The 24,870-nt window shown below is 43.5% G+C and overlaps 1 protein-coding gene across 3 annotated transcripts in view; it reads right to left on the bottom strand.

Moving 5' to 3' along the window:
- Window positions 1–24,870, bottom strand: part of cdh13 (cadherin 13, H-cadherin (heart)) — a 1,232,244-nt gene that overhangs the window by 552,366 nt on the left and 655,008 nt on the right. For all 3 annotated transcript variants that reach the window (XM_085991762.1, XM_085991760.1, XM_085991761.1), the window contains exon 6: window positions 13,976–14,120. In XM_085991762.1, coding sequence (XP_085847888.1) covers window positions 13,976–14,120 — 145 coding nt within the window. The remainder of the gene's footprint in view (window positions 1–13,975; window positions 14,121–24,870) is intronic.

Raw genomic sequence — 24,870 nt, 5'->3', positions numbered from 1 at the left:
CAGAAACTATAATAATTTATTTCCAGAGTTAAAACAGAATTCCCTTTTCAGCTTTTCATCTTTCATTTCCGACCTCACATTGGAGATGAGATTTAATTTCCTGAATGTTTTACATTATTTATTCTCCCATTTTCCCCCGAAAGATTGTTGCTTCGGCAATTAATTACAACTGCAGGTTTCGGTACCAACACATACAAAGATACAATATGACGTCCATTAATCAGGACTGCCCTTAGACAGCTGCACTGATAACATCAATGGCCTGTTCTTTGAACTCCAACGCACATAAATCTTTCTTTAAGTGACGGCTATCTGACTTGCCAAAAAGCAATTTTACTTTACTGGAATGTTTTCAAAGTGCAAGCATTAACCAATCCTTTGGCCTGCTTTTAAAGATTGACCCTGGATTTATAAATGGCTAATTGAGAGTCACAGGTTAAATAAAATGTGGTGGTTTTGCTATTGTGCAATAGATCAGAAACTAGGATACGGGTAATCTATGGGCTGGATTTTCTCAATGGGGAGCTTTAGGAGGTGGGACTCCCACTTGTTGGGTTTTAGTCCCGCCTCCATCGACTTGTGGCCAACCCACGTTATTTTCCCTTGATTGACCTTGTTAAGCCCGCCCAGTGGGTTTAGCACGTCAATTAAGGGAAAGCTGGTTACAGGTGACGTCAGCGAGTGACGTTTCATCTGTCAAGAGCTTTTGACAGATGAAATGTCAGTGTTTGACGACTCTGTGAAGCTGTCAAACACTGACAATCTGTCCTCTAAGTTGAGTCTTTCCACTCAGACTCAGTTAGAGAGCTCTCCAGACCAGAAAGCAGAGGCTGCAGCTTTTGACAGTTCAGCGGCCATTCTGCTTTCTGTGCCGCTGAGCTGAGAGACTCTCGAGACCTGAAGGGATGAAGCCTGCAGGGATAAGTAAAGGTAAGTAAAACTTATTAAAACACTTTACACTCACCTCACACACTTACCTCTCCACACTTGCACTCATCACTCACATGCACACCGGACATCTCGGCCCCTTTGACCCCCGCAGACCGACGGCCCGCCTCGGAGCCATCGGGAAGCCCACACTTCTGGGCTGAAAATAGGGATTCTCAAAAAAACTGCCTGTTAATAATCCCCTTCCTGCCTCGAGGAGATGGGACCCAGCGCAGGTTGGGTACCCGCCTCCTGGGAAGATGGCACGGAAGCGGGTTGGGGCGGGTCGGGTGCCCGCCCCCAGATTCTGCCATTTTCCTGGCAGTCCCGCCTCCTTACCCACCTCCCCAGGGCTGGCAAAATCATCCCCTAAATCTTTAAAATAAATGTCAATTTTCTCTCCTCCTCTCCTGAAGATGCTGGTTCTTGCTGGGGTATGGATTCACAGGTAGCAGAATTTCTCCTCCAGTACCTCACTCAAGGGGCCATTCTTCATGTGTCAATCTAGACAGTGAGAATTAATAAATAATTTAACAATGGTGAGTAACACTGCTGAGCCTGAGCCTGAGGCTGAATTTGGCATCACCCAACAGCCACACTTGTGTACCTTGTAATAGGAATCACTGGATAATGATGCTGAAGAACATGGCTACCAGGCTGGGCCTGCATCAGGTGGTCAGGCAGCAACCAACTTGACATCTGGTTCACCAACCTACAGACACATCTGTCCACATAGCCTTGATAGAAGTGATCATTGTTCAGTTCTTGTGAAGACAGTCTCATCTCCATTGTGGTGACATCCTCCATTGTGTAGTGTGGCACTCTTATGTATTGTGTGTTCTATTGTGTGTTCTCCTCCCACCTGTGGTGGCGCTGTCACAGGAGATAAATGGTTGGGTGTTCTCTGTTAAGTTTAGCTCTCTGTTCGGAACTTTCCAGAACTTCCTTTCCTTCCAATAAAGCACTTCATGTTTGAATCTCTGAGTTCTGAGTCCTAAATTGTGTCTAGGTAGAAAGGTACCGACACAACAAGTGGCAACGAGGAGCGGATGAATCTGCGTACGTTACGGGTGCAGTGAGTAAACAGAAAATTTAATTTGAAACGTGAGATGGCTACTATATTAGGAAACATCGGTGATTTTGATGAAAATGCGGAGCAATGGAGCGCATATACGGAATGTTTTGACTATTTTGTATTGGCGAATGCGGTGGCAAATGAAAAGGTTGTGCCTACCTTTTTGAGTGTAACCGGGCCAAAGACATTCAATTTACTTCGCAGCCTCGTGCAACCAGATAAGCCAGGAACTAAAACATATAAACAACTAGTGGAAATTCTTGGAGCACATTTTTCACCAAAACCTCTGGTTATTGCTGAGAGATTTAGATTTCATAAACGGAATCAAGAGGAGGGGGGAATCAGTGACGATGTTTATTGCTGCTTTAAAAAGGTTGTCAAACACTGCCAGTTCAAGGAGGTGCTGAATGACACCATTAGAGACAGACTTGTGTGTGGTCTGCAAAATGCAGCCACACAGAAGTGCCTTCTTACTAAGGACAACCTTACTCTTGAAAAGGCCACTGAAGTTAGTGTCTCCATGGAGATGGCAGAAAAGGAGGCTCACCAGTTGAGTTCAACAGGGAGAGTTCACAAGGTGTCGTCTGAGCCTAAAGGTACGCGGAATGGCACATGTTACCGTTGTGGGAAAACGGGCCATCACGCTAATGACATGCTGGTGTACGGAGCTGGAATGCCGAGATTGTGGCAAAAAGGGTCACATTGAACGCGCCTGTAGAGGTAAAAAAAGAACAGACAGAGCTGGGAAGCATGGAAGCAAAATGTCTGTATTTGGACAAGAGAGGAAAAAGAGTGTTCATTCAGTGCAGTATGATGGAACAAGCAAAACAGAGGGGAGCGACACCTCTGAGGAGGAAGAGGTGCACATACTGACGGTTGCAGGCGATTTAAATGGCTACTGGGTGTCACCACTGGTGGAGGGACAATCAGTGCGGATGGAGGTGGACACAGGCGCGGCTGTGTCCCTTGTTTCAGACACTGTCTACAACAAAATGCTAAAGCATCTTACCCTTCAGCCAACAAACATTGTGCTAAAGACGTGTACCGGCAAACCTGTGGCCATGAGAGGCGTCATTGAGGTGACAGTTAAATTGAATGGACAGACTGCAAAACTGCCACGATATGTGGTAAAGGGAAATTACCCATCGCTACTGGGACGTGCGTGGCTAGAGAAAATCACGCTGGACTGGCCTGCAGTCCGCATGATGTCAAAAGGGGAGTCAGGTCTGACTGCAGTGTTAAACAAACATGCAGAACTCTTCAATGGGGAACTTGGGAGCATGAAAAAGATCAGCGTGAGACTGGACATTAAACCTGACAGCAAGCCGAAGTTTCACAAAGCCCGACCTGTACCCGATGTAATTAGGCCAAAAATTGAGGCTAACTTGGAGGCCTTAATCGAGAATGGAGTCCTGGAGCCTGTGAGCGTGAGCAAATGGGCCACACCCATTGTTCCTGTCCTGAAAAAGGATGGATCTGTTCGAATCTGCGGGGATTTTAAAGTGACTATTAACCCGGTGCTGTCTGCGGAACAGTACCCTCTTCCCCTCATTGATGATCTTTTTACGGGCCTGGCCAGAGGGTAAAAGTTCAGCAAAATAGACTTATGCCAGGCTTATCTACAAATGCATGTCGATGACAAATCAAAGGAGCTGCTGACAATTGTGACACACAAGGGGCTATACATGTACTGCCGCCTTCCGTTTGGAATTACGTCGGCCCCTGCTCTATTCCAAAGGGCAATGGATCAGATTTTGAGTGGACTGCCAGGAGTCCAGTGCTACCTGGACGACATCCTTGTCACTGGGACAAATGAGGAGGATCATCTTCTGAACTTGGATGCGACACTACAACGACTGAAAGAGTACGGACTCAGAGTTCGTAAAGACAAATGTGAATTCTTTCAGTCTTCAGTTGAGTACCTGGGGCATGTGATTGATGCTACTGGCCTGCATAAGGCGCCGTCAAAGGTCAAGGCGATCGTGGAGGCCCCAGCACCCCAGAATGTGAGCCAGTTACGTTCATTTCTGGGGCTACTTAACTACTATGGGAAGTTTATTCCAGACTTAGCAACATTGCTGAAGCCGTTACATCAGTTGCTATGTCAAGGCAAAATATGGAAATGGACTGAACTGTGCAACGAAGCTTTCGCCCAAGCAAAGAAAGCATTGCTGAAATCGGAGGTCCTGACACACTTCGACCCAAAGCTACCCATGCAGCTAGCATGTGATGCATCACCATATGGTGTGGGAGCAGTCATATCCCACATCATGCCTTCGGGTGAAGAGAAACCTATCGCCTTCGCATCACGCACCTTGAACAAGGCCGAGAGTAACTATGCGCAGATTGAGCGCGAGGCCTTGGGAATCGTTTTTGGAATTCGAAAATTTCATCAGTACCTGTTTGGGAGAAGGTTCACACTCCTGACAGACCACCGTCCATTGACTTCAATCTTCGGGCCCCACACCAGAATTCCATCTCTCGCTGCAAGCAGGATGCAAAGGTGGGCTTTACTGTTGTCAGGACACATATACGACATCAAATATCGCAAATCAGACTTGCACGGCAACGAAGACGGTCTCTCAAGGCTACCCTTGCCTGTTACTCCCCCAGAGCCTCATCAGATAGACATCTTCTACTTTAGACAAGTGGAGGGAGCACCTGTCACTGCAGTTCAGGTGCGAAGGTACACCCGCAACGATCCAGTCCTGTCTGAGGTAATGGACGATGTCATTTGAGGGAGAGCTATAGGAGATTCTCCTAGTTTGAAACCTTACGTTTCAAAAAGAAATGAGCTCTCCGTCCAGGCAGGTTGTCTTCTTTGGGGACGCCGTGTCATCATTCCGCCACCTCTGAGGGAACCTATACTGCAACAACTTCATACAGGCCACAGTGGGATGGTTCGGATGAAGGAAATGGCAAGAAGCTACTTCTGGTGGCCAGGTCTCGATGGGAATATTGAGGAGAAAGCCAAAACATGTTCCCCATGTCAAAGGGTCCGGAATGTTCCACAGCTGGCAACCCTACACCTCTGGGATTGGCCTGTAGAAGTGTGGCAGCGAGTACATGTGGACTTCGCCGGTCCTTTCGAAGAGAAGATGTTTATGGTGGTTGTGGACGCTCGTAGCAAGTGGCCAGAGGTCGCTGTGATGAGGTCTATCACGGCAGAGAAAACAATTGAGAAACTTGGTGAGATGTTCAGCCGTTATGGCTCACCGGAACAACTCATAAGTGACAACGGTCCACAATTTGTATCACAGGAGTTTGCAACCTTCCTGCATGTGAATGGTGTCCAACACATCAGGTCTGCGCCCTATCATCCCTCTACTAACGGCCAGGCAGAAAGGTTTGTGCAAACTTTGAAGCACGCCTTGAAGGCATCGCAAGGTCAGGGCTCAATCCACCAACGTCTGAACAGCTTCCTGTTGTCCTACAGGAACGAGCCGCATGCCACAACCAAAACTTCCCCCGCTTTGCTCATGATGAAGAGGCAGTTGCGGACAAGTTTTGACTTACTCAAACCTCCAAGGGCAGAACAGGTTGTCCATTGTCAACAACAAGCTCAAGTTGAAAAGAGAGAGAAAAGAGCCAAGGAGAGACGGTTTCACCCTGGAGAGCACATCCTAGCTCGAAACTACAACACTGGACCGAAATGGGTTCCTGCTACGGTGATCGCGCAGATGGGCCCTGTGTCTTACATGGTTGAGACTGCTGAGGACGTCGTCTGGAGAAGACACACAGATCAACTGTTGCTAGGAGCAGAGACAGCCACAGAGGCTCCAACGGCTGGTTGGCCTGAACTGTTTCCGGATGATACTGCAAACCAGCATCCTTTGCCACAGTGCTCTTCTCCAACACAGGAAGTCACAGAGACTGTTCCACCTGTGCAAACTCCTGACTTTCGACTGACACAGGCACCTTCTCCATCCAGGCCTGTGTCAATGCCTACTGCTGTGGAAGCCAGCGGTGACCGCCGGTATCCTGTCAGAAAGCGGCGGCCTCCAAGACACTTGGATCTGTAGGCTTAGTGACTTACCCACAAGACTGGGGCAGAATAAACCCCAGGGTAAAGTCAGGGTTTGAGGCAGTCTACCTCTACCCTAGGTTCGTTGAGTGCATTGAAAGTAACTTACCTGTTGAGGAATAATGTGGACCTTCCATTTAAGAGGGGAGGAAATGTTATGTATTGTGTGTTCTATTGTGTGTTCTCCTCCCACCTGTGGTGGCGCTGTCACAGGAGATAAATGGTTGGGTGTTCTCTGTTAAGTTTAGCTCTCTTTGTTCGGAACTTTCCAGAACTTCCTTTCCTTCCAATAAAGCACTTCATGTTTGAATCTCTGAGCTCTGAGTCCTAAATTGTGTCTAGGTAGAAAGGTACCGACACAACAGGCACTACCAATGTGCTAAGGGGGAGTGACTAAGAACAGACTTAGCAGCCCAAAACTGGGCATCCACGAGGGACTGTCGATCATCATCAGCAACAGAATTGTATCCTTCCGCAATCTGTAACCTCATGGTCTGGCATATCCCTCACTCCCAGATCACCATCAAAACAGGAGATCAACCCTGGTTCACTGCAGAGTGTAGAAGGATACTTCAGGAACAGCGTCAGCCATACTTAGAATGGCATACAAACTGAGTGAAACTACAACACACGGCTATTGACACGCTAAACACCAAAAGCAATAGCCTATAGATAAAGCTAAGCAGTCCCACAATGAACAGAGGGTACGGTAGCATAGTGGTTATGTTATTGGACTAATAATCCAGAGGCCTGGACTAATAATCCAACAAACATGAGTTCAAATCCCACCAAGGAATTTAAATTCAGTTAATTAAATATATCTGGAATAAAAAGCTCGTATCAGTAAAGGTGACCATGACGTAAAAACCCATCTGGTCTTGACAATATTCCAGCTATAGTGCCGAAGACCTGTGCAGCAGAGCTAGCCACACCGCCAGCAAAGCTGTTCTAGGATGGACAGCTATGACACTGGCATCTGCACAACAATGTGGAAGATTGCCCAGCTATGTCCTAGTCACACAAACCAGATAAGTCTAATCTGGCCAATTATTGTCCTATCAAACTCCTCCCAATCATCAATAAACAGATGGAAGGAGTCATAAATAGCCATCAATAATTTGTGCACCAATGTTCAGTTCAGGTTCCAGAACTCATCACAACCTTAATTTTATATTATTCATTCACACGATGTGGGTGTCGCTTCAAACAGCAATTATTGCCCATCCCTAATTGCTCTTAACTGAGTGGCTTGCTCGGCCATTTCAGAGGGCAGTTAAGAGTCAACCACATTGCTGTGGGTCTGGAGTCATATATAGGCCAGACCAGGTAAGGACGGCAGATTTCCTTCCCTAAAGGACTTCAGTGAACCAAATGGGTTTTTAACAACAATCCGGTAGTTTCATGGTCATCATTACTGATACTAGCTTTTTATTTCCGATTTATTTATTAACTGAATTTAATTTTCCTAGCTTCCGTGGTGGGATTTAAACTCCGGATCATTAGGCCAGGCTTCAGGATTACTGGTCCAGTAACATAACCACTATGCTACCGTTCCCTTGATCCAGAAATAGACGCGAAAGCTGACAGAGGAGAGATGAGAATAGCTTCTCTTGACGTCAAAGCAACATTCAACCACGTATGGCACCAAGAGCCCTGGAAAAATTGAAGCCAATGAGAGTTAATGGAATACCTGACTCAAAGATGGTTGTGGTTGTCAGAGGCCAGTCATCACAGACCAAACTCCAAAGTCATCACTGTAAAAGAGCGATGACTTTGTCCAACCATTTTCATATACTTCATGAATGCCCTTCTCTCAGTCATGAGGACAGGAGTGAGGCAGTTTGCTGATGATTCCACATTGTTCAGTTTAATTCACAACTTCTCCAATACTGAAACAGCCCATTGCAGCTTCTGGTAGAACCTGGACAACATCCAGCCCTGGACTGACAAGTGGCAGGCAACATTCATGCCACATAAGTGCCCAAGTACTGACTATCTGAAAGAGAAAGCCCAACCATCTCCCCTAGACTTTCAACGGCAACACCACTGTCAAGTCTGCCACCATCAACATCTTGGGAGTCACTGGATCAGCCATGTCAACACCGTGGCTGGAAGAGCAGCACAGAGGCTGGGTACTCTGCAGCAAGTGATTCACCTGCAGCAAGTGATTCAGGTGTGATGAGATGTTACTTGCCCAGATAAGTGCAGTCACAACACTCATCCTTGACACCATTCATGACAGATCAATTCACTTGACCATTGCCACTGCCACTAGACCCAATATTGCCCTGTAATGAGAAGACTCCTGCCTCAAACATCGATCTGTATTTTTTTCTCCTCAGCTGCCGACTGATCTGTGTATTTCCTGTTTCTGTCTGGGATCTTCTGGTCTTAAGGCTGAGCACTATATCAGCCAGTGTCTTTACCAACTCAGCCTTTGGGAAAGCGCTGCAATCTCAGAGTTATTCCCTTTTTTCATAATTGTTGGCCTCCATTATTATTATTAATATTTGATGTTATGTTATTTAATAATACTAGATGTTATGAATAAACCTGAAAAGACCACCCTGTTTGGAGATCCTCGGTGAATCTTGCAAGAGTTCTCTGTTATTTTGGAAGAAATTCTGTAAGGTCCTAAAAGAAAAAGGTATAAATCCTATTGAATGGTTTAAGGACTTAAGAAAATTCAGGAGAAGAAATGCGCATCCCTCTAGTATTCTAACTCACCCAGCCACGCAACCAACTGTAATTTCATACAAACATGAAAAGGTGGACAAGACAAGACCATCAGGCCCATAAATGCTCCAGACAATGCTATCCAGACAGTGGAGCTGTGTGCACCACCCTTCCCAACATCAAACAAAGCTAACTCCTGGGAGAGGAAAGTACTGTGGCCAACCTTTAGGAAAAACTCTGGAAAATTTCTCCTGAGCCCATAAGGAAATGAAGTAGTTACTAACAATGCATCACTAGAGGCACGTAACTAATCCATAGACCTCCAGTACATGCCAGAGTCTTCCTTTGTCAGGAATTTGTCAAATCTTTCAATGGACAGTAACATACCCATACGTATCACATCCACTGGTAATCTTTCTAGTGGGGTGATAATCTTCTAAAAGAAGAAATGCTTCCTGATATCTAACCTGACTCAGTATTTTATAGGTTTGTCTACTAGCCCTACTATCATTGTTCACTTTGAATATCTTAACCAAATCTATGACATCCCATCATTTCATACAACCTCAGTTAGATCCTCTAAGAGCATTGTTTATCCAAAGTGAATAGCCCTAACTCTTTAAGTATATCCACAAAACTAAAGTAGATTTCATGAAGGAATCTAGAGATACATCAGATCTAGAAATGGTAAAAGTTTGAACCAACAGAGATTTCATCTAGTGCAACCAACCAAATCATAAAGCACTGTCACCTATATGCCAGTGGCTACATGTCCTGAAATAGCACTAATAGATTATTGATCGAGATGTTGTTTTAAGACCGAGGGCAAATTGCAGGCATAATGACAAAATGCAATGAAAACATTGCGTACTTCTGTGAAGCAGCAAAAATAACATTTTAACTGACAATGTTTTTATAATCCACATTACCTAATTTAGAGATGCAGGCTCCTTTGGTGGCTCAATGGCTAAATGAGTCTCCCAGTGTAGAACTAAGCCATACAGACCAGGAAGATTTGATCCACAGTCTGTGTGGAGTTAGCTAATTTCATCAGGGCTGGCTGTAGGGAAAGTGCAATTAACCTCGGCACCCCTGGTCTAGAAAAAAAAGTTAAGATTCCCACCCGTGTGTAGTGAAAAGTGAGTATGTGGATGTCAAATGAGGAAAGGATCAGGCTCAGCTATGATGTCCCCAAGTAGCCGACACTGACAAGTGGCAGGCAACATTCATGCCACATAAGTGCCCAAGTACTGACTATCTGAAAGAGAAAGCCCAACCATCTCCCCTAGACTTTCAACGGCAACACCACTGTCAAGTCTGCCACCATCAACATCTTGGGAGTCACTGGATCAGCCATGTCAACACCGTGGCTGGAAGAGCAGCACAGAGGCTGGGTACTCTGCAGCAAGTGATTCACCTGCAGCAAGTGATTCAGGTGTGATGAGATGTTACTTGCCCAGATAATGGGTTAAATATTCATCTTCACCACCCGGGTAGTGATCTGGCAGGGTGGGCCGCCCGCTCTTTATAGATCCTGCCTGATTTTCATTCCAGTGGTTGTTCAAAATGATTACTCCCCTTAAAGCCTATCTCTTTGACCAAGCTTTTAGTCACCTTGGCCTAGAAATTCAGTGGGCTGCGCCACCCGTTAGCGCCTTAAGAGGGCGCTAAGTGGGTCGCAAACCACTGGCCACACCTCCCGCTAAATTTAGCGGAACGCTAATGGCGGCGGTAGCCGTTAGCGCTGCGCCGCTACCAATGACGTTAGCGGTGTGTGCAGCGCCCCGCTACCGCCCCGATCGCGATATTTAGTTGCGCCCCCTGCTTTAACACCAGACGCTATTTGCGACCGGTTCAGGGGGCCTACCTGCGGTGGTAGAAGCGCTAAGTAAAGGAGAGGTGCGGGGCGGCCATTTTTATTGCTGGCCGCCTGCCAGCACCTCTCCGCGCTGCCGTCCCCGGCCTCCTGAGCCCCCCCCCCCACCGCGCGGAGTGCCGACTGTGTTCCAAGAGCCCGGCACTTCTCCTCGGTGCCGAGCTCTTCTGCCGGCACTCGCGATCCTTGGGGGCCCAGCTGGGCCCCAGATCGCGCTGCAGAAGGCCCCTCCCCTTTAAGAAGGGGAGGAAGGCCTGCAATACCGCAGCGTGTGGCGCTGCGGCACGTTGCACCGCGATCTTCAACTGCAGCGCCCCAAGAGGGATGCGGAGCGCCTCGAGTAGCGCCGCGCTTCCCTTTGGGGCGCGCAAAGTGAATTTCCGGCAGGCGGCCACGACTACTTCCGGGGCACTACTTTTAACGCCCTGGCAAGGCTGGCGCCCCGAACTGGGCGCTACTGAATTTCTAGGCCCTTATCTCCTTAATAAGAACATAAGAAATAGGATCAGGAGTAGGCCATGTGGCCCCTCGAGCCTGCTTTGCCATTCAATAAGATCATGGCTGATCTTCTATCTCATCTCTACTTCCCTGCACTGCCCCCATATCCCTTGATTCCCATAATATTCAAAAACCTATTGATCTCTGTCTTGAATATACTTAACGACTGAGCCTCCACAGCCCTCTGGGGTAAAGAATTCCAAAGATTCACCACCCTCTGAGTGAAGAAATTTTTCCTCATCTCAGTCCTAAATGGCCGATCCCTTACTCTGAAACTGTGACCCCTGGTTCTAGACTCCCCAGCCAGGGGAAACATCCTCTCTGCATCCAGTCTGTCCAGCCCTGTCAGAATTTTATACATTTCAATGAGATCCCCTCTCATTCTTCTAAACTCTAGTGAATACAGGCCTAGTCGACCCAATCTCCCCTCATACAACAGTCCTGCCATCCCAGATCCAGTCTGGTGAACCTTCGTTGCACTCCCTCTATGGCAAGTATATCCTTCCTTAGGTAAGGAGACCAAAACTGTACACAGTACTCCAGGTGTGGTCTCACCAGGGCCCTATATAATTGCAGTAAGTCTTCGGCGCGGTGTTAATTTTTATCTGATTACGCTTCTGTGAAGCACCTTGGGACATTGCCTACATTAAAGGTGCTATATAAATGCAAACTGTTGACTCCACCAGCAGTACCATCAAATTTACTTTGACTTTAGACTATCAGGTCTGAAATCCAGCCCTCCGAGGGCTCGCGATCAGCATGCCCACCATGGCAGATAAACAAAGTACAAAAAAAGAGACCACTACGCGACCTTGATAAGAAACAAAGCAAATATGTCAGCTCTATACATATATGGAGCTCTTGCATTCCATGCTTTAAATCACTCATGAGCAACACCAGGGGAAATCTACTAGTATACCTAAAAATATTTAGGTGCATTCCTGCATCAGTAATTGCCTACAATTCAATCAGTTTTCCAGCACTGTGCATTCAATCATTTTTCATCATAATATGGAGCACAAAGCTTAAGAAATGGCTGGTGCTTCAATGCAATTTGTAATTTCATTTGATGCAGCCAAGTGTGCAGCAAACAGTATTCTTCCTCTTTATCCAACCATGGCTGCATATGACCACTGTCAAGGATTTAAAATACAACAATATCCTGTAAGGTGGAATCTCACCATTAGTATAGCTTTAAAAATTAAACAGACAGTGTAACTAAGCCGTTAACATTCTTTTGTTTGATTCTGTTTCGGTTGAGTGCTGACTTCTGTTTAAACACTGACCAGTAATGAGACCATCAGGGGAAATGTCCGAAAGGGCATATTAGCCTAAAAAACACTGTTGTTGATAATAATAGCCAAACACTTAATGCATTTATAGGACATTCCTCTATGTGCATTTTTAGAGGAGAGACTAAAATAACTGAGTAAGCATCTGTAGTGAAATAGGAGGCAGAGGAATTTTATATGAACATGTTAAGCACTTAACCACGGATATCGCCAACGGGAATGTGTAAATATTGTGTCCAGCAGTGTAAGGGTGGAATCAGCATCAACGGATACAGACGTGCAGCCAGAATTCTGCAGTTCTCTCATTTCCACAAGTATCTGGACAGGTTTCATTCACACAACACCCCAATAACTTGATCAGCACTTTATATGTAAACAACCAAAATATAACAGAATGAAATTGCAAATTTTAAACAATGCTAGTTTTTACTGTTAAGTGGACGATTCATATATTTGGTTAGTATCTTCATTCGCTATGTATTTGTTGGTACATGTGTTGAGATATGCAGGAATGTAAAGACAGCATTATGTATTATCCTTCCCTCCAGTGTTTTTTTTCTTTCCAGAAACCGCAAGTGCCAACAGCTCTCTAGCACTTCAACAAAACCTTCTCCATTGTGGGGTGGGATGGCATGTTTAACATACAAGGTTTGGTCTCCCACGCTGCTGAGGTCCTAGTCTCTGTGCTGCTGACAGGAGTTACTAAACAGAGACTAGATAGCTGCCCCCTGAGGAGAAGGAGGAAATCAGAAGAATGGTTGTCCCTGGTTACAAGTGGATGGTTCAGAGATGATGTCATGGATGGCTTCATAAGGAATCCAGTCATTTCTAACAATATTGCAGCACTACTTTTCACAGATGATATTGTCCTGCTGGCAGATTCACCTCAGGCTTTAGTAGCCTCTGGAACAATGGGCTAACCAGTAGGATATGGTGATGGATGCCCCCAAGTGTGGTATTTCACAGCCCAAGAGAGGACCTCAGAGGTATTGACTGGGAAATACAAGAAGCATCTGTCCCAATTGTTGATTTATATCAGTATCTGGGGATCCTAATGGGTGCCAGTTGCAGCCTGGACACAGTCTGAGAAGTAGCAAAAAGTATGTGTGTCTTTCTTCACCTTTCCTCAATGACAACAATGATCCAATACAGGTCAAACTTGTGGCATATAGGACAGTTCTTAGCTGGACAAGCAGCACAAAGCTTGCCAGTGCTCTGTACTGGTAAGTTGTGTGGCTCTAGCATACACCTGCAAGACCAAAAAAAAAGCTCAGAGGAACATTGGCAGAGGCCTGGGGGCAGCTTGCCGGTTTGCTTTCAACAGCAGGATGCCAGTGACCAACAGAAAATAATAATACATCTTAGTATTAAACAACAGAATTATAATTCACTGAATATGCCAGTATTCTTAAAATCATAACATTGGAGCCAGACAAAATTAACTAATTTTAGTGTCCTACTGAAAAAATCCTTCTAAGAACCAGGAAAAAGAACATGCTAAGATGTACTCTGCTAAGACTCACAATGACTATATCATTCTTTACTGACTCTAGACATCTCATACATTTGTTTGTGGGAAACAGTTTCTAACTATAGATTTAACTCACCAGTTGGGGATGCTTCCAGAATGTGGCCCACATACGGTCCTTCCCTGAAGAGGGGTTTGTTATCATTCTGATCGATAATAGTGATATACAGGGTGGCTGCTCCTTCAAGGAGTTTCCCATTGAGGTCGGTAATTTCCACTTGCAGCTATTTGAAGTAGAAATGGATCGAGTGAGTTGAATTATTACAATGACAGAATCCCAAAATCTTTCACATCAGCAATTTCCATTCAACAAGCCTTGGGCTGGGTGAACAAGCTAGTCTCTGAGGAATTCCACCAGAAATAGGTAACAATCTAAATGTTTCTTAGTTCACAGAAAATCAATTCACATTTAGATCCCACTTAACCTGTTTGCAATTGGCTACAAAAATATGCTGAAAAAATCCTGTGTGGAAATAGTATGGAGATCTACTTTCAGATTGCGTAGAGGTTCATTTTCCTCTTGGCAATAGAGGACAATTGAATTGAAAAGCAGGTAATATCGATAGAATCATAGAATCTTACAGGAGAGAAGGAGGCCATTTGGCCCAACATGCTTTGTGACAGCTCTTTGAAAGAGCTATCCAATAAGTCCCACTCCCTCTGCTCTTTTCCCATAGCCCTGCAATTTTTTCCTTTTCAAGTATTTATCCAATTCCCTTTTGAAAGTTATTATTGAATCTCCTGCCACCACCCTTTCAGGCAGAGATAAGCCTAGGTATTAATGTTGGTGATGGGAGCAGATGAACACTTGACACATTCACATAACACTTATCTATTCACTATTGTAACAGACACATGTCAATACCTCTGTTAAAAGAGCAGAGGAACGCCATACGAACGTATTTAGTCTTCGTCCACTAATTTTGCCAACAATAATTTCCAAACTCTAGAGTATAGTGTAGTGTTTCTGAACCTTGTGAATGGCCAGTTAGACCACTGTTTTTTTTCTCTGGTACTGTAAACTTGCATGTAATGTTGGCTCAGTTAATAGCATTGTAGCCTCTAATTCAGAGGTCTGTGGGTTCAAGCCTCAGTTCACGATATCAGAACATAACCTTTATTGACATTCAAGTACTGAAGGAGTGCTGCACTGTCAGAGGTGCTGGCCTTCGCATCAGATGCTAAACTGAGGCTCTGTCCATTTTGGTGGCTGGTAAGATACCTCATGGCAGTGTTTGAAGAACAGCAAGGGATTCTCCGAGTGAAGTGACTTAGGTTCCTTCCTCAACCAACACCACCAATAAAGATTAAGGGGCAGAAATTTGTCTGCGCTGATTAATGGGCTCAGACTCGACACTGCGCAGGTAGCACGTGCCCCAGTCAATTTATTCGCAAGGGGCTTGCCTCACCAGCAGTGGCCCAGGGGTGAGTTCTGGGAGGGGGTTTGGACAACAGGGTGGGGTGGGGAGTGCCGCTCGTGATGACTGTAGAGTCAGGGAGCACGCCTGCTGGTCCCGGCTCCACAGGAAGCATTTTTTTTGAATACTTCAATTTTTAAAAAACTTACCTTTCGTTGGTAGTCGCAGGGGCTGTTGAAGAATTCTGAGTGGGGTAAGCCCGGCACCTGGCCTGCTCATTGTGAACACATTGTGAACACATTGTCCAGAGGTGTCCTTCAACAGGCACTGGGCCTCTAATTAACACCTGAAATTGGCCTAGCACCTGTTTCAGGCGGCACCCGGGACACTTAAAAAATGGGCCCGACGAATTTAGCAGCGGCCCAAATGCACATGCAGATTGGGTGTAGGCTGTCCCATCGTTACATTTCTCAGTATTGCGCCTGCTTTACGCCCAAAAAACCGATGCAAGCACACCGCTGTCTATCGCTGTATTCTTTCATTTCATTTGCTGTTTGTGGGACCTTGCTGTGCACAACTGGATGCCATATTTGCTTATATATAACTGTGATTATACTGCAAAAAGTAAATAAATGGTTATGAAGCATTTTGAAATGTCCTTAGGACATGATAAAGTGAGACATAAAGTCTTGCTCTTTATTCAGCCTGGAAGATCAAGTCCTGAGCTCCAACTGAATATGTTGAATAGAAAAAGGTAAAAGGTTCTATCTAGAATAGGTAAAAGGTTCTATCAAGTAAAGCTACCACATGGCATTAAAAGTGAATTTATAACATTATAAACTTTATTTTTTTGTCCAGAAGAATATTTTTGCAGGAGTATTCTATGATAGTTCTGTCTCTTTACTTTTAAGAACTATTCATTGAACTCTTAAAGCAAATAATTTTCTGATATGAGGCGCAGAATGTTTTGAAAGCTGCAAAGAATATTAAGTACTCAAAGGTTAGAATTACAATATTATTTTTTAGAAACTGCATAAAACATTTTTTATTTTTAAGATAGAAAAGGACCTTCTCTGCACATAACTCTCTCTCTGAGCTGTTGGGAGTAATTTGCTTTGACATTTCCAGCACGATAGATCATGCTAATCATTGATAAATATTTGGAACAGCCTTCTTTTTGGACGTAAAAAATTACTAGTTACACAGTAACTTTCGATCAATACATATTTGAGGAACTTTGTTGCAAAGTTAATGGAAAAAAATCAGGCAATAATGACCTCAAAGATATGCATTTATTATAGACTGTATCACAGCAGGAACTGGGACCAATCAAAGAAGAATATTGCTGAAATGAGCCTGCTATGCTCACATATATGCACAGACCTATCGGCTGAGATTTTCTGGGCCTCTACTGCCTGTTTTCCATCAAACTGGAGGTGAATGGGGCTGGAAGAGTGCTCGGAGAAGTGTCCCTGCCATTACCACTCCACCGCCCCTCCTACCATTTCCTGGAACGAGCAGGTCTAGCAGTGTAAAAAGCACCCATTGTAGTGTGGGCGCATGCGAAGCATATTTAAATGAAGGGAAATACAGTCGATTTCACGCCATTTTCACAGTTAGAGCATTGGTTGCAAGGCCTGATGTCCTGTGTTGGCAGAGATGCTCTCCCCTTAGATTTTTCTTTTACATAACGCGGAGGAACCGGGCAATTGCTCTCAGCATGTGACCATGTACAGACCCCCCGGGGGGGGGGGGGGGCGGGGGTCACAATTTTCTTTTCAAAATTGAAGTTTTCCAGGCAGCTCAGAGGCTGCCTGCACCCTTCAGCGTGGCAGGCCTTGGTGTGTCACAGCAATTCATGATGATTCCCCAGCGGAAGTCAGGGAGCCCACTAATGATCCCAGGAAAACCAACTGCGTGGCAGGTTAAAGTCCTGGCCTGCTGGAGATGAGCCCCAATCAGAATAATCTAGGTTACAGAATTTAGAGTGTAGAACCAATTTTCTAAATGTCATTGCCGCAAAAAATTTTCTCCCCTCATCCTCCTGCTGTTCCATTCTTGGCCTCACTGTTTCCTCTGATCTGAAATGGAAGTTTCATGTCTATTCCATTGATAAATCTGCCTGCAAGAAATTTGGCTTTATCTTTCCTGCCAAAACATTTATTTTTCTCTGGACAACTCTGAGCTCTTAGTAAAGCTGAAGTTCATCGAAAACTGCTTCCATATCCGGGGAAGCTCTCGCTCACTTTTGGCAATGCAAAAATAAGCATAACTAATCCTTCTCTCAACTTATAATTCTGAATCATTATTAAACTGTCTTCTGTTCCAGCATCTTGCTCTTTAAAATAAAAGGGATCATTTCTTTATCAAAATAATGCGCAAAGCAATGTTAAATGAATGAGATTGCCACTAACCCCAGAAATAGGGAGCACATGCTCAAGCTAGAAGATGGAAACATACACCGATAGTTTATATTCCATGACATTGCACAGAGGGTGCTAAGCATGTGGAATGCATTGTCCAGGGAGGCAAAAAGACAGATGGCATGGAAAAATTTAAGGGAGATTTGGATCGATATTTAAGAGAGTCGGCATAAGAAATATTCATTTTTGTGCCCGGCCAGATGACTGTATATTCTTTTCCAGACCTGTACTTTCCTATGTTCCAACATGTTAAGTGTTCACCTGCTAATATAGAACACAGTCATTTCTAGGCTAACAATTTTATTTATAATTAAATAATAATATCAAGCACAAAAACTAAAGAACAATGTATATATAAACATGGGAAGCCCAAAAGTCCATGGCAGTTCTAGGGCGCTCCCGCTGTAAACTTGGGAGGAGTCCGCCAGAATGGCTGGAAACAAGGCCGGGACAACAACTCGCATTTATATAGCGCCTTTAGCGTGGAAAACGGATTTTGAGGACCAGGCACAAAAAAGGTCAATTACCCTTTGTAAGAACAAATTCAGGTTCAGATTTCTCTGTTTTATTGGCAGTACTACAGTATTTCTTTTGTGAACTTTCCTTACTTGTTTCTTCTAAGCTTTGACATATCACTCTGCGTGCTCTCCCGCCTCCCTGAACCCTCATTATGTTGAAATCAAGCTCCAAAACACTATCTCCTTTTCCCCCCCCAGTATTAGATTATCTGCTTCGACTGGAAGAAAGTAGTTCTTTAATTATTTTCCAAATGACAAGTTGAGAGTAATTTTCAAAAAAAATTGAGCAAATATCCATTCATTTTTTAGATGTAAAAACCGCAAAGCTCATGCTCATTGTACACTCCAAAATACTTGAAAATGCTCCAAATAAAGTGTCAAAAATGAACACTTTCTATGGGGGGTGGGGGGAGAGGGGGCATGCCTCAGAAGTTATTAATGCAGTTTGGCCTTTTTTTCCTTCAATACCAGTGAAGGAGTGTTGGGTGTACTTGCACAAGTCCATGTCCCACTGCACTTTCAATGTTTTTGAATTGATGCATCTTTCGAGGTGTGACAGGTTCTTGAAGCTGTTGGGAAGCATTTGCTAATTCATAGGCTGGTGTATATGCCAAAATAAAATGTATAAATGCAGCTCTGATTTAAAATAGTAGAAGATCAACATGACCATGTCTTCCTCATAGGAATTTCAGTCATTCTTAGTTGGTCAGAGTTCTGTTAGTGTTACTAGAGATTTAATGTGAATTGCACTTTGTTATATCTCAAGAGTTTAATAACCTTGCTTGTATAACAATTAAAAGAGTACGCAGGAGACAGAGTTCAGTTAACAGCCATCACTTTCCAGAAGCTTCTCAACCTCAGGCACTCTATTTCCCATAGTGCATTGCACATCCCAACTACGATAAGCTATGTGGGACATTTCAAATACAACATTCAAAATACACAACACACTTTAGCTTGACTAACAAAGGCACATGGGATTGGGGGCAAGGTACTGACTTGGATAGAGAACTGGTTGGCAGACAGAAAGCAAAGAGTTGGAATAAACGGGTCTTTTTCCGAATGGCAGGCAGTGACTAGTGGGGTATGCAGGGATCGGTCATTGGACCCCAGCTATTCACAATATATATTAATGATCTAGACAAGGGAACTAGATGTAATATCTCCAAGTTTGCAGACACACAAAGCTGGGTGGTCGTGTGTGCTGTGAGGAGGATGCCGAGAAACTCCAGGGTGATTTGGACAGGTTGGGTGATTGGGCAGAAGCATGGCAGATGCAATATAACGTGGATAAATGTGAGGTTATCCACTTTGGTGGCAAAAACAGGAAGGCAGATTATTATCTGAATGGTAATAGATTGGGAGAAGGGGAAGTGCAACGAGACCTGGGTGTCCTTGTGCACCAGTCGTTGAAGGTAAGCATGCAGGTGCAGCAGGCGGTTAAGGCGGCAAATGGTATGGTGGCCTTCGTAGCGAGAGGGTTTGAGTACAGGAACAAGGATGTCTTGCTGCAGTTGTACAGGGCCTTGGTGAGACCACATCTTGAGTATTGTGTGCAGTTTTGGTCGCCTTATCTGAGGAAGGGTGTTCTTGCCATGAAAGGAGTTCAGCAAAGATTCACCAGGCTGATACCTGGGATGGCAGGAATGACGTATGAGGAGAGATTGGGTCGATTGGGCTTATACTCGCTGGAGTTTAGAAGAATGAGAGGGCATCTCATTGAAACTTATAAAATGCTGACAGGACTGGACAGACTAGATGCAGGAAGGATGTTCCCGATGGTCGAGGAGTCCAGAACCAGGGGTCACAGTCTAAGGATAAGGGGTAGGCCATTTAGGACAGAGATGAGGAGGAATTTCTTCACCCAGAGAGTGGTGAACCTGTGGAATTCTCTACCACAGAAGACAGTAGAGGCCAATTCATTAAATATATTCAAGAAGGAGTTGGATATATTTCTTAAGGCTAAAGGGATCAAGGGATATGGGGAGAAAGCAGGGACAGGGTACTGAATTTGGATGATCAGCCATGATCTCATTGAATGGTGGAGCAGGCTTGAGGGGCCGAATGGCCTACTCCTGCTCCGATCTTCTATGTTTCTAAAGTAATATTGTGTGTTTATATTGGCCCAAAAGTTGCGGTCTGCGGCGTAGCTCCAGAGTACACTGCGGACCTGCGAAAAGAATACGCACCTACCTGATGGGGGCCCTCCTTCGTAAACTTGCTCTCTGATGCTGCGTGATGGAGGGCAACGTAGTGGCCCACGGATCCCAAGGGTGCAGCCTGTGCGGAAGTGTACCTGAGATCACGTGGGCCTGGCCCTCCAATCAGGAAACTGAATTAGATTTTCCATCATTTCAGAAGGGAATCCCATAATCAGATTTAATTACATTACTTTACAGGTCTGGAATTTAATTCCTAATTAGCTTGATTCCACCAACTTCACTACATCTTAGTTCTGTTAGTAAAAATTTGACTTTGCTGATAATAATTATCGACATCATTAAAACTCCAATCTTTTCAGAAACAAGAAAAATTCATGCGATACAAGTAAACTATCTGATTTCCGAGATGAAAATGGTTAAAACATTCCTGAGGTATCCCCTTACGCTGATGCAAACAAGCTCTGAGCCTGTTTGCATCAAACATAAAATTTTCGTACGCAATTGTTGGGCAGTTGGTGGGCAAATAGCCCAAATCTACACCAGCAATTGTTTTTTTTTTGGCCGTGCGGATGATCTGTTAATGCCTACGTTGACAGATCGCAAGTTCGGGATTTAGCGCATGTGCGAGCGCATGCGGAAATCCCGAATTTGTGGGCCATTTCAAAGGCGGTATGATGGTGTACTCTCAGAGTACGGCAGCATACCCACTGCAAATTCTGGCCCATTATATTTACAAAACGCCTCTTAAGAAAATCACAATTGGTATTCTGTTTGAGTGAATATTACATGAGTGACATAAATCTATCATATTTACAGCTTGGGCTAGTTTTTTTTTTTAACAGTAGCAAGAGTATTTCAGACTGAAACTAACTCATACGAAAAACAAGAGGATTATTCTGATCGTACACAAGCTCAGTGCTTGAGGCATACAGTAATTCCATCTCAACCTCAGGAGTGAAAAAAAACATGGGTGAATTGTGATGCTTTTTTGTGAATGAAAGAAAATCAGTAGCAAAATGTCAGCAGAGGTTTTTCTTTTTTACGTGTGCTGGTCTAGTTTGAGTTTAGAAATTTAATGTCAATTCACAGAAGGAAGCAGTAAGTGATAATTCACTTGTGTGTGAATCATTGCTTGTAATCATACTGCCACGAATAGTTACACTACAAACAAAAGACCATGACCCACTGATATTGGAAGTACTTGCTGCAGCTTGGATTGCATAATGCATTCCACTTACTACCAGTTGGGGCCAATCTAGCCTGGCATGATGGGATTTGCTTTTGTTTTTACAATTTCAGTAAAAAAAAAGTTTTAAATTGACAATACCAGATCAACAAAAAAGTAAATTATTGGAAGCGGAAGAGGAAAAAAAAATCTTTTAGTCCATCTCTGCAGCCATTTGATCCAGTCCAATACATCCTTTTTATGTGGAGATAAACTAGGCTAATCACAACTTTTGTTGCAAAGTAATGTTTTGGCTGAATGCAATGTTCAAATGCAACCAAACGTTGGCACAACAGATACAGACCCCGCCAGTGTTGGCACCATGCCTATGTTAACTTTATTGAAGATAAAATTGGTACACAACAAGCCCATTTGATCATGCCTTTTAATATTTCAGCTATTTTGGTGTGTTTTTTTCAAAATCAAAACTATTAACCATTTCTTTGAATATTTTGTCAGAAAAGGAGCCTTTTCTCTTAGATTTACTCTACAGAGTCAGGTCTGGATGTTTCTGCACTATCTTACCCAAAATTAGGTAAATCATTATAGGGCTGATAATGCATACTTTATACTTATTGCGTTCCTAGTGCCCAGGACACTATCACAGAATTAACTTGTCATTCCTTATGTTATTCAATATACATTCATTTATACAGTGTCTATCTTACCATGAAAAGATAGGGGTATCTAATGCCAGCTGATAATATTTAATTTTCCTTAATAATGGACTGAATCTATGATCTACCATAGAATACGATGAGGTAGCATCAGCTGCCTGAATACCATTAGATTTCACCAAGCCTGACAATTCTTTAAACAATGTTTAACATAGAGTCATGAAAGAGTTGACTCCTAGACAGGCATAGCTGACAATCGCAAGAATATTTGAACATTATTGTGCATGCATATTCCATAGGTAATCATTGTGTACTTATTTTAATTTAGTTTGAATGTTACGTGATAAAGTTTAGTCTAAAATTCCAATAAAAATAATAATTTTCAGCCATTAAATCAATTTCAGTTCCATTTCTGTCTCTACATTTTTATGTTGTAAGGGTTGCAATTAAGTTCTGAGCCCTTGAGCCATCTGTAGTTCTTTTCATGATGTCTAAAGTAAAAGCTATATATAAACTCATATGGGCAGTAATCAACTCTTCCAAGGTCTTTTATCTGCTTCTTAAAAGATATTTGTTTCCATGTTAAGAAACCTTTATCCTTTTCAGTTTTTACATGCAAGAATGAACTGTGTTGAGTATTGTAATCATCAGAAGAAATATCAAATCCCTGCTACAACCAGAGAAATCAAGTCTTCATTAAACACACTTTCTTTGACTGATCGAAGGCATCTGATACATAATTTAGATATTATGGTATTCATTAGTCATTGTTAATAACTCGTGAGTAAATGAGGTAGACCCATAATTTCATTTTGAGCGCAATAGTTCTACTTCATCATTAATTTTTAATTAGGATCTTTTAACTCTTGGGGCACTACTGGAAGTTCAAATCAGAATCATTTTAAACTAAATTATTGAATCCAGCATCATAAAAGAACAATAATAACATTTACAAGGCTTTTACCTATGAATTCATTACTTTTTCACTGTTTGCTTCTTCTTATCATTTTCTTCATTTCAAATTTCAAGTGCACAAGTAAAAAAAAATCAAGTATTTTTTATTCAATTTCAATTAATCAGTAATTGAAAAGTAAATTGATTAGGTGAACATTTTGATTTTTTTTTTTCTCCTCATATTTTTGCTTCATTCGACCATGATGCACTCTGTATGTGTTATCTATCCTTCAGATGGGACAGGGCTTGAATGGATTTTAGATTTCCCTGACTTCCAATTGCCAATCTCACTCATTGTTCAGACAATAAAGTGCTTGCTGTGAGGCGAGGTGAGGTGACGATTTGTCAACTCTTCTAAGAGCAATTCTCAGTCTCTTAGCATCCTGCTGAGAACAAAACTCCGAACATATGGCCTTGATCTCCAACATTGTGGCATACAGTGAATGTTTTAACTCCATCACTGCCAAGCTGCCAGCTTTAACCCGCTTGGCTATTTGACAGCAATTGTGGTCAAAGACATGCGCATAGCCCATGAGTGATTTCTATACCAATAGTGCCACTGCATCCTCTGCACCGTTATAATCTAGACACGTATAGAGTTATTAATTCTCACTTACTAGCCTGAGTCATTGATTCAAATAAATTATATATTTTGGCATCTCCTTCAATTTATAACAGAATGTTCACACTCTAAGGAACCATCAGTTTTTTTTTTAAGTACAGCTTCTGTGAATCTCACTTTCAGCACAACATTGAGTGATGGTTTGCATGTGTTAGAGGATTCAGTTCTGTGTTTGCTGCACAAATTAACTTATGACAGATCACCCATTTTTCCATAGGAATATAGGGCATAGGAACAGGAGTCGGCTATTCAGCCCCTCGAGCCTGATCCATCACATTCAATAAGATCATGGCTGATCTGTATCTTAACTGCATCCACCTGCCTTGGCTGTCAGCTGTGGCTCAGTTGGTAGCACACGCCTCCGAGTCAGAAGGATGTGGGTTCAAGTCCCGCTCCAGGGACTTGAGCACATAAAGCTAGGCTGACACTCCAGTGCAGTGCTGCACTGTCAGAGGTGCCGTCTTTCGGGTGAGACGTTAAACCGAGGCCCCGTCTGCTCTCTCAGGTGGATGTAAAAGATCCCATGGCACTATTTCGAAGAAGAGCAGGGGAGTTATCCCGGGTGTCCTGGCCAATACTTATCCCTCAACCAACATAACAAAAACAGATTATCTGGTCATTATCACATTTCTGTTTGTGGGAGCTTGCTGTGTGCAAATTGGCGTTTCCTACATTACAACAGTGACTCCACTTCAAAAGTACTTCATTGGCTGTAAAGCGCTTTGAGACATCCGGTGGTCGTGAAAGGCGCTATATAAATGCAAGTCTTTCTTTCTTTTTGGCTCTATAGCCTTTCGAACCCTAATGTAGCAAAAATCTATCAATCTCAGATTTTAAATTATTAATTGAGCTACCAGCTACTGCTTTTTGTGGGAGAGAGTTCCAGACTTATACCACCCTTTGTGTGAAGAAGTGTTTCCTAACTTCTCTCCTGACTGGCCTGGCTCTGATTTTAAGGTGAAGTCCCCTTGTTCTAGACTCACCCACTAGCAGAAAATAAATTCTCTCTATCTACCCTATCAATGTCCTTCAAAATCTTAAAAACCTCAATCAAATCACGCCTTAACCTTCTTTATTCAGGGGAATGTAAGCTTA

This window comes from Somniosus microcephalus, chromosome 6, assembly GCF_052327205.1.
Source record: "Somniosus microcephalus isolate GS21.2 chromosome 6, FLI_Smic_1.0, whole genome shotgun sequence".
Lineage (NCBI taxonomy): Eukaryota > Metazoa > Chordata > Chondrichthyes > Squaliformes > Somniosidae > Somniosus > Somniosus microcephalus.
This window is presented reverse-complemented; position numbering and strand designations above follow the sequence as displayed.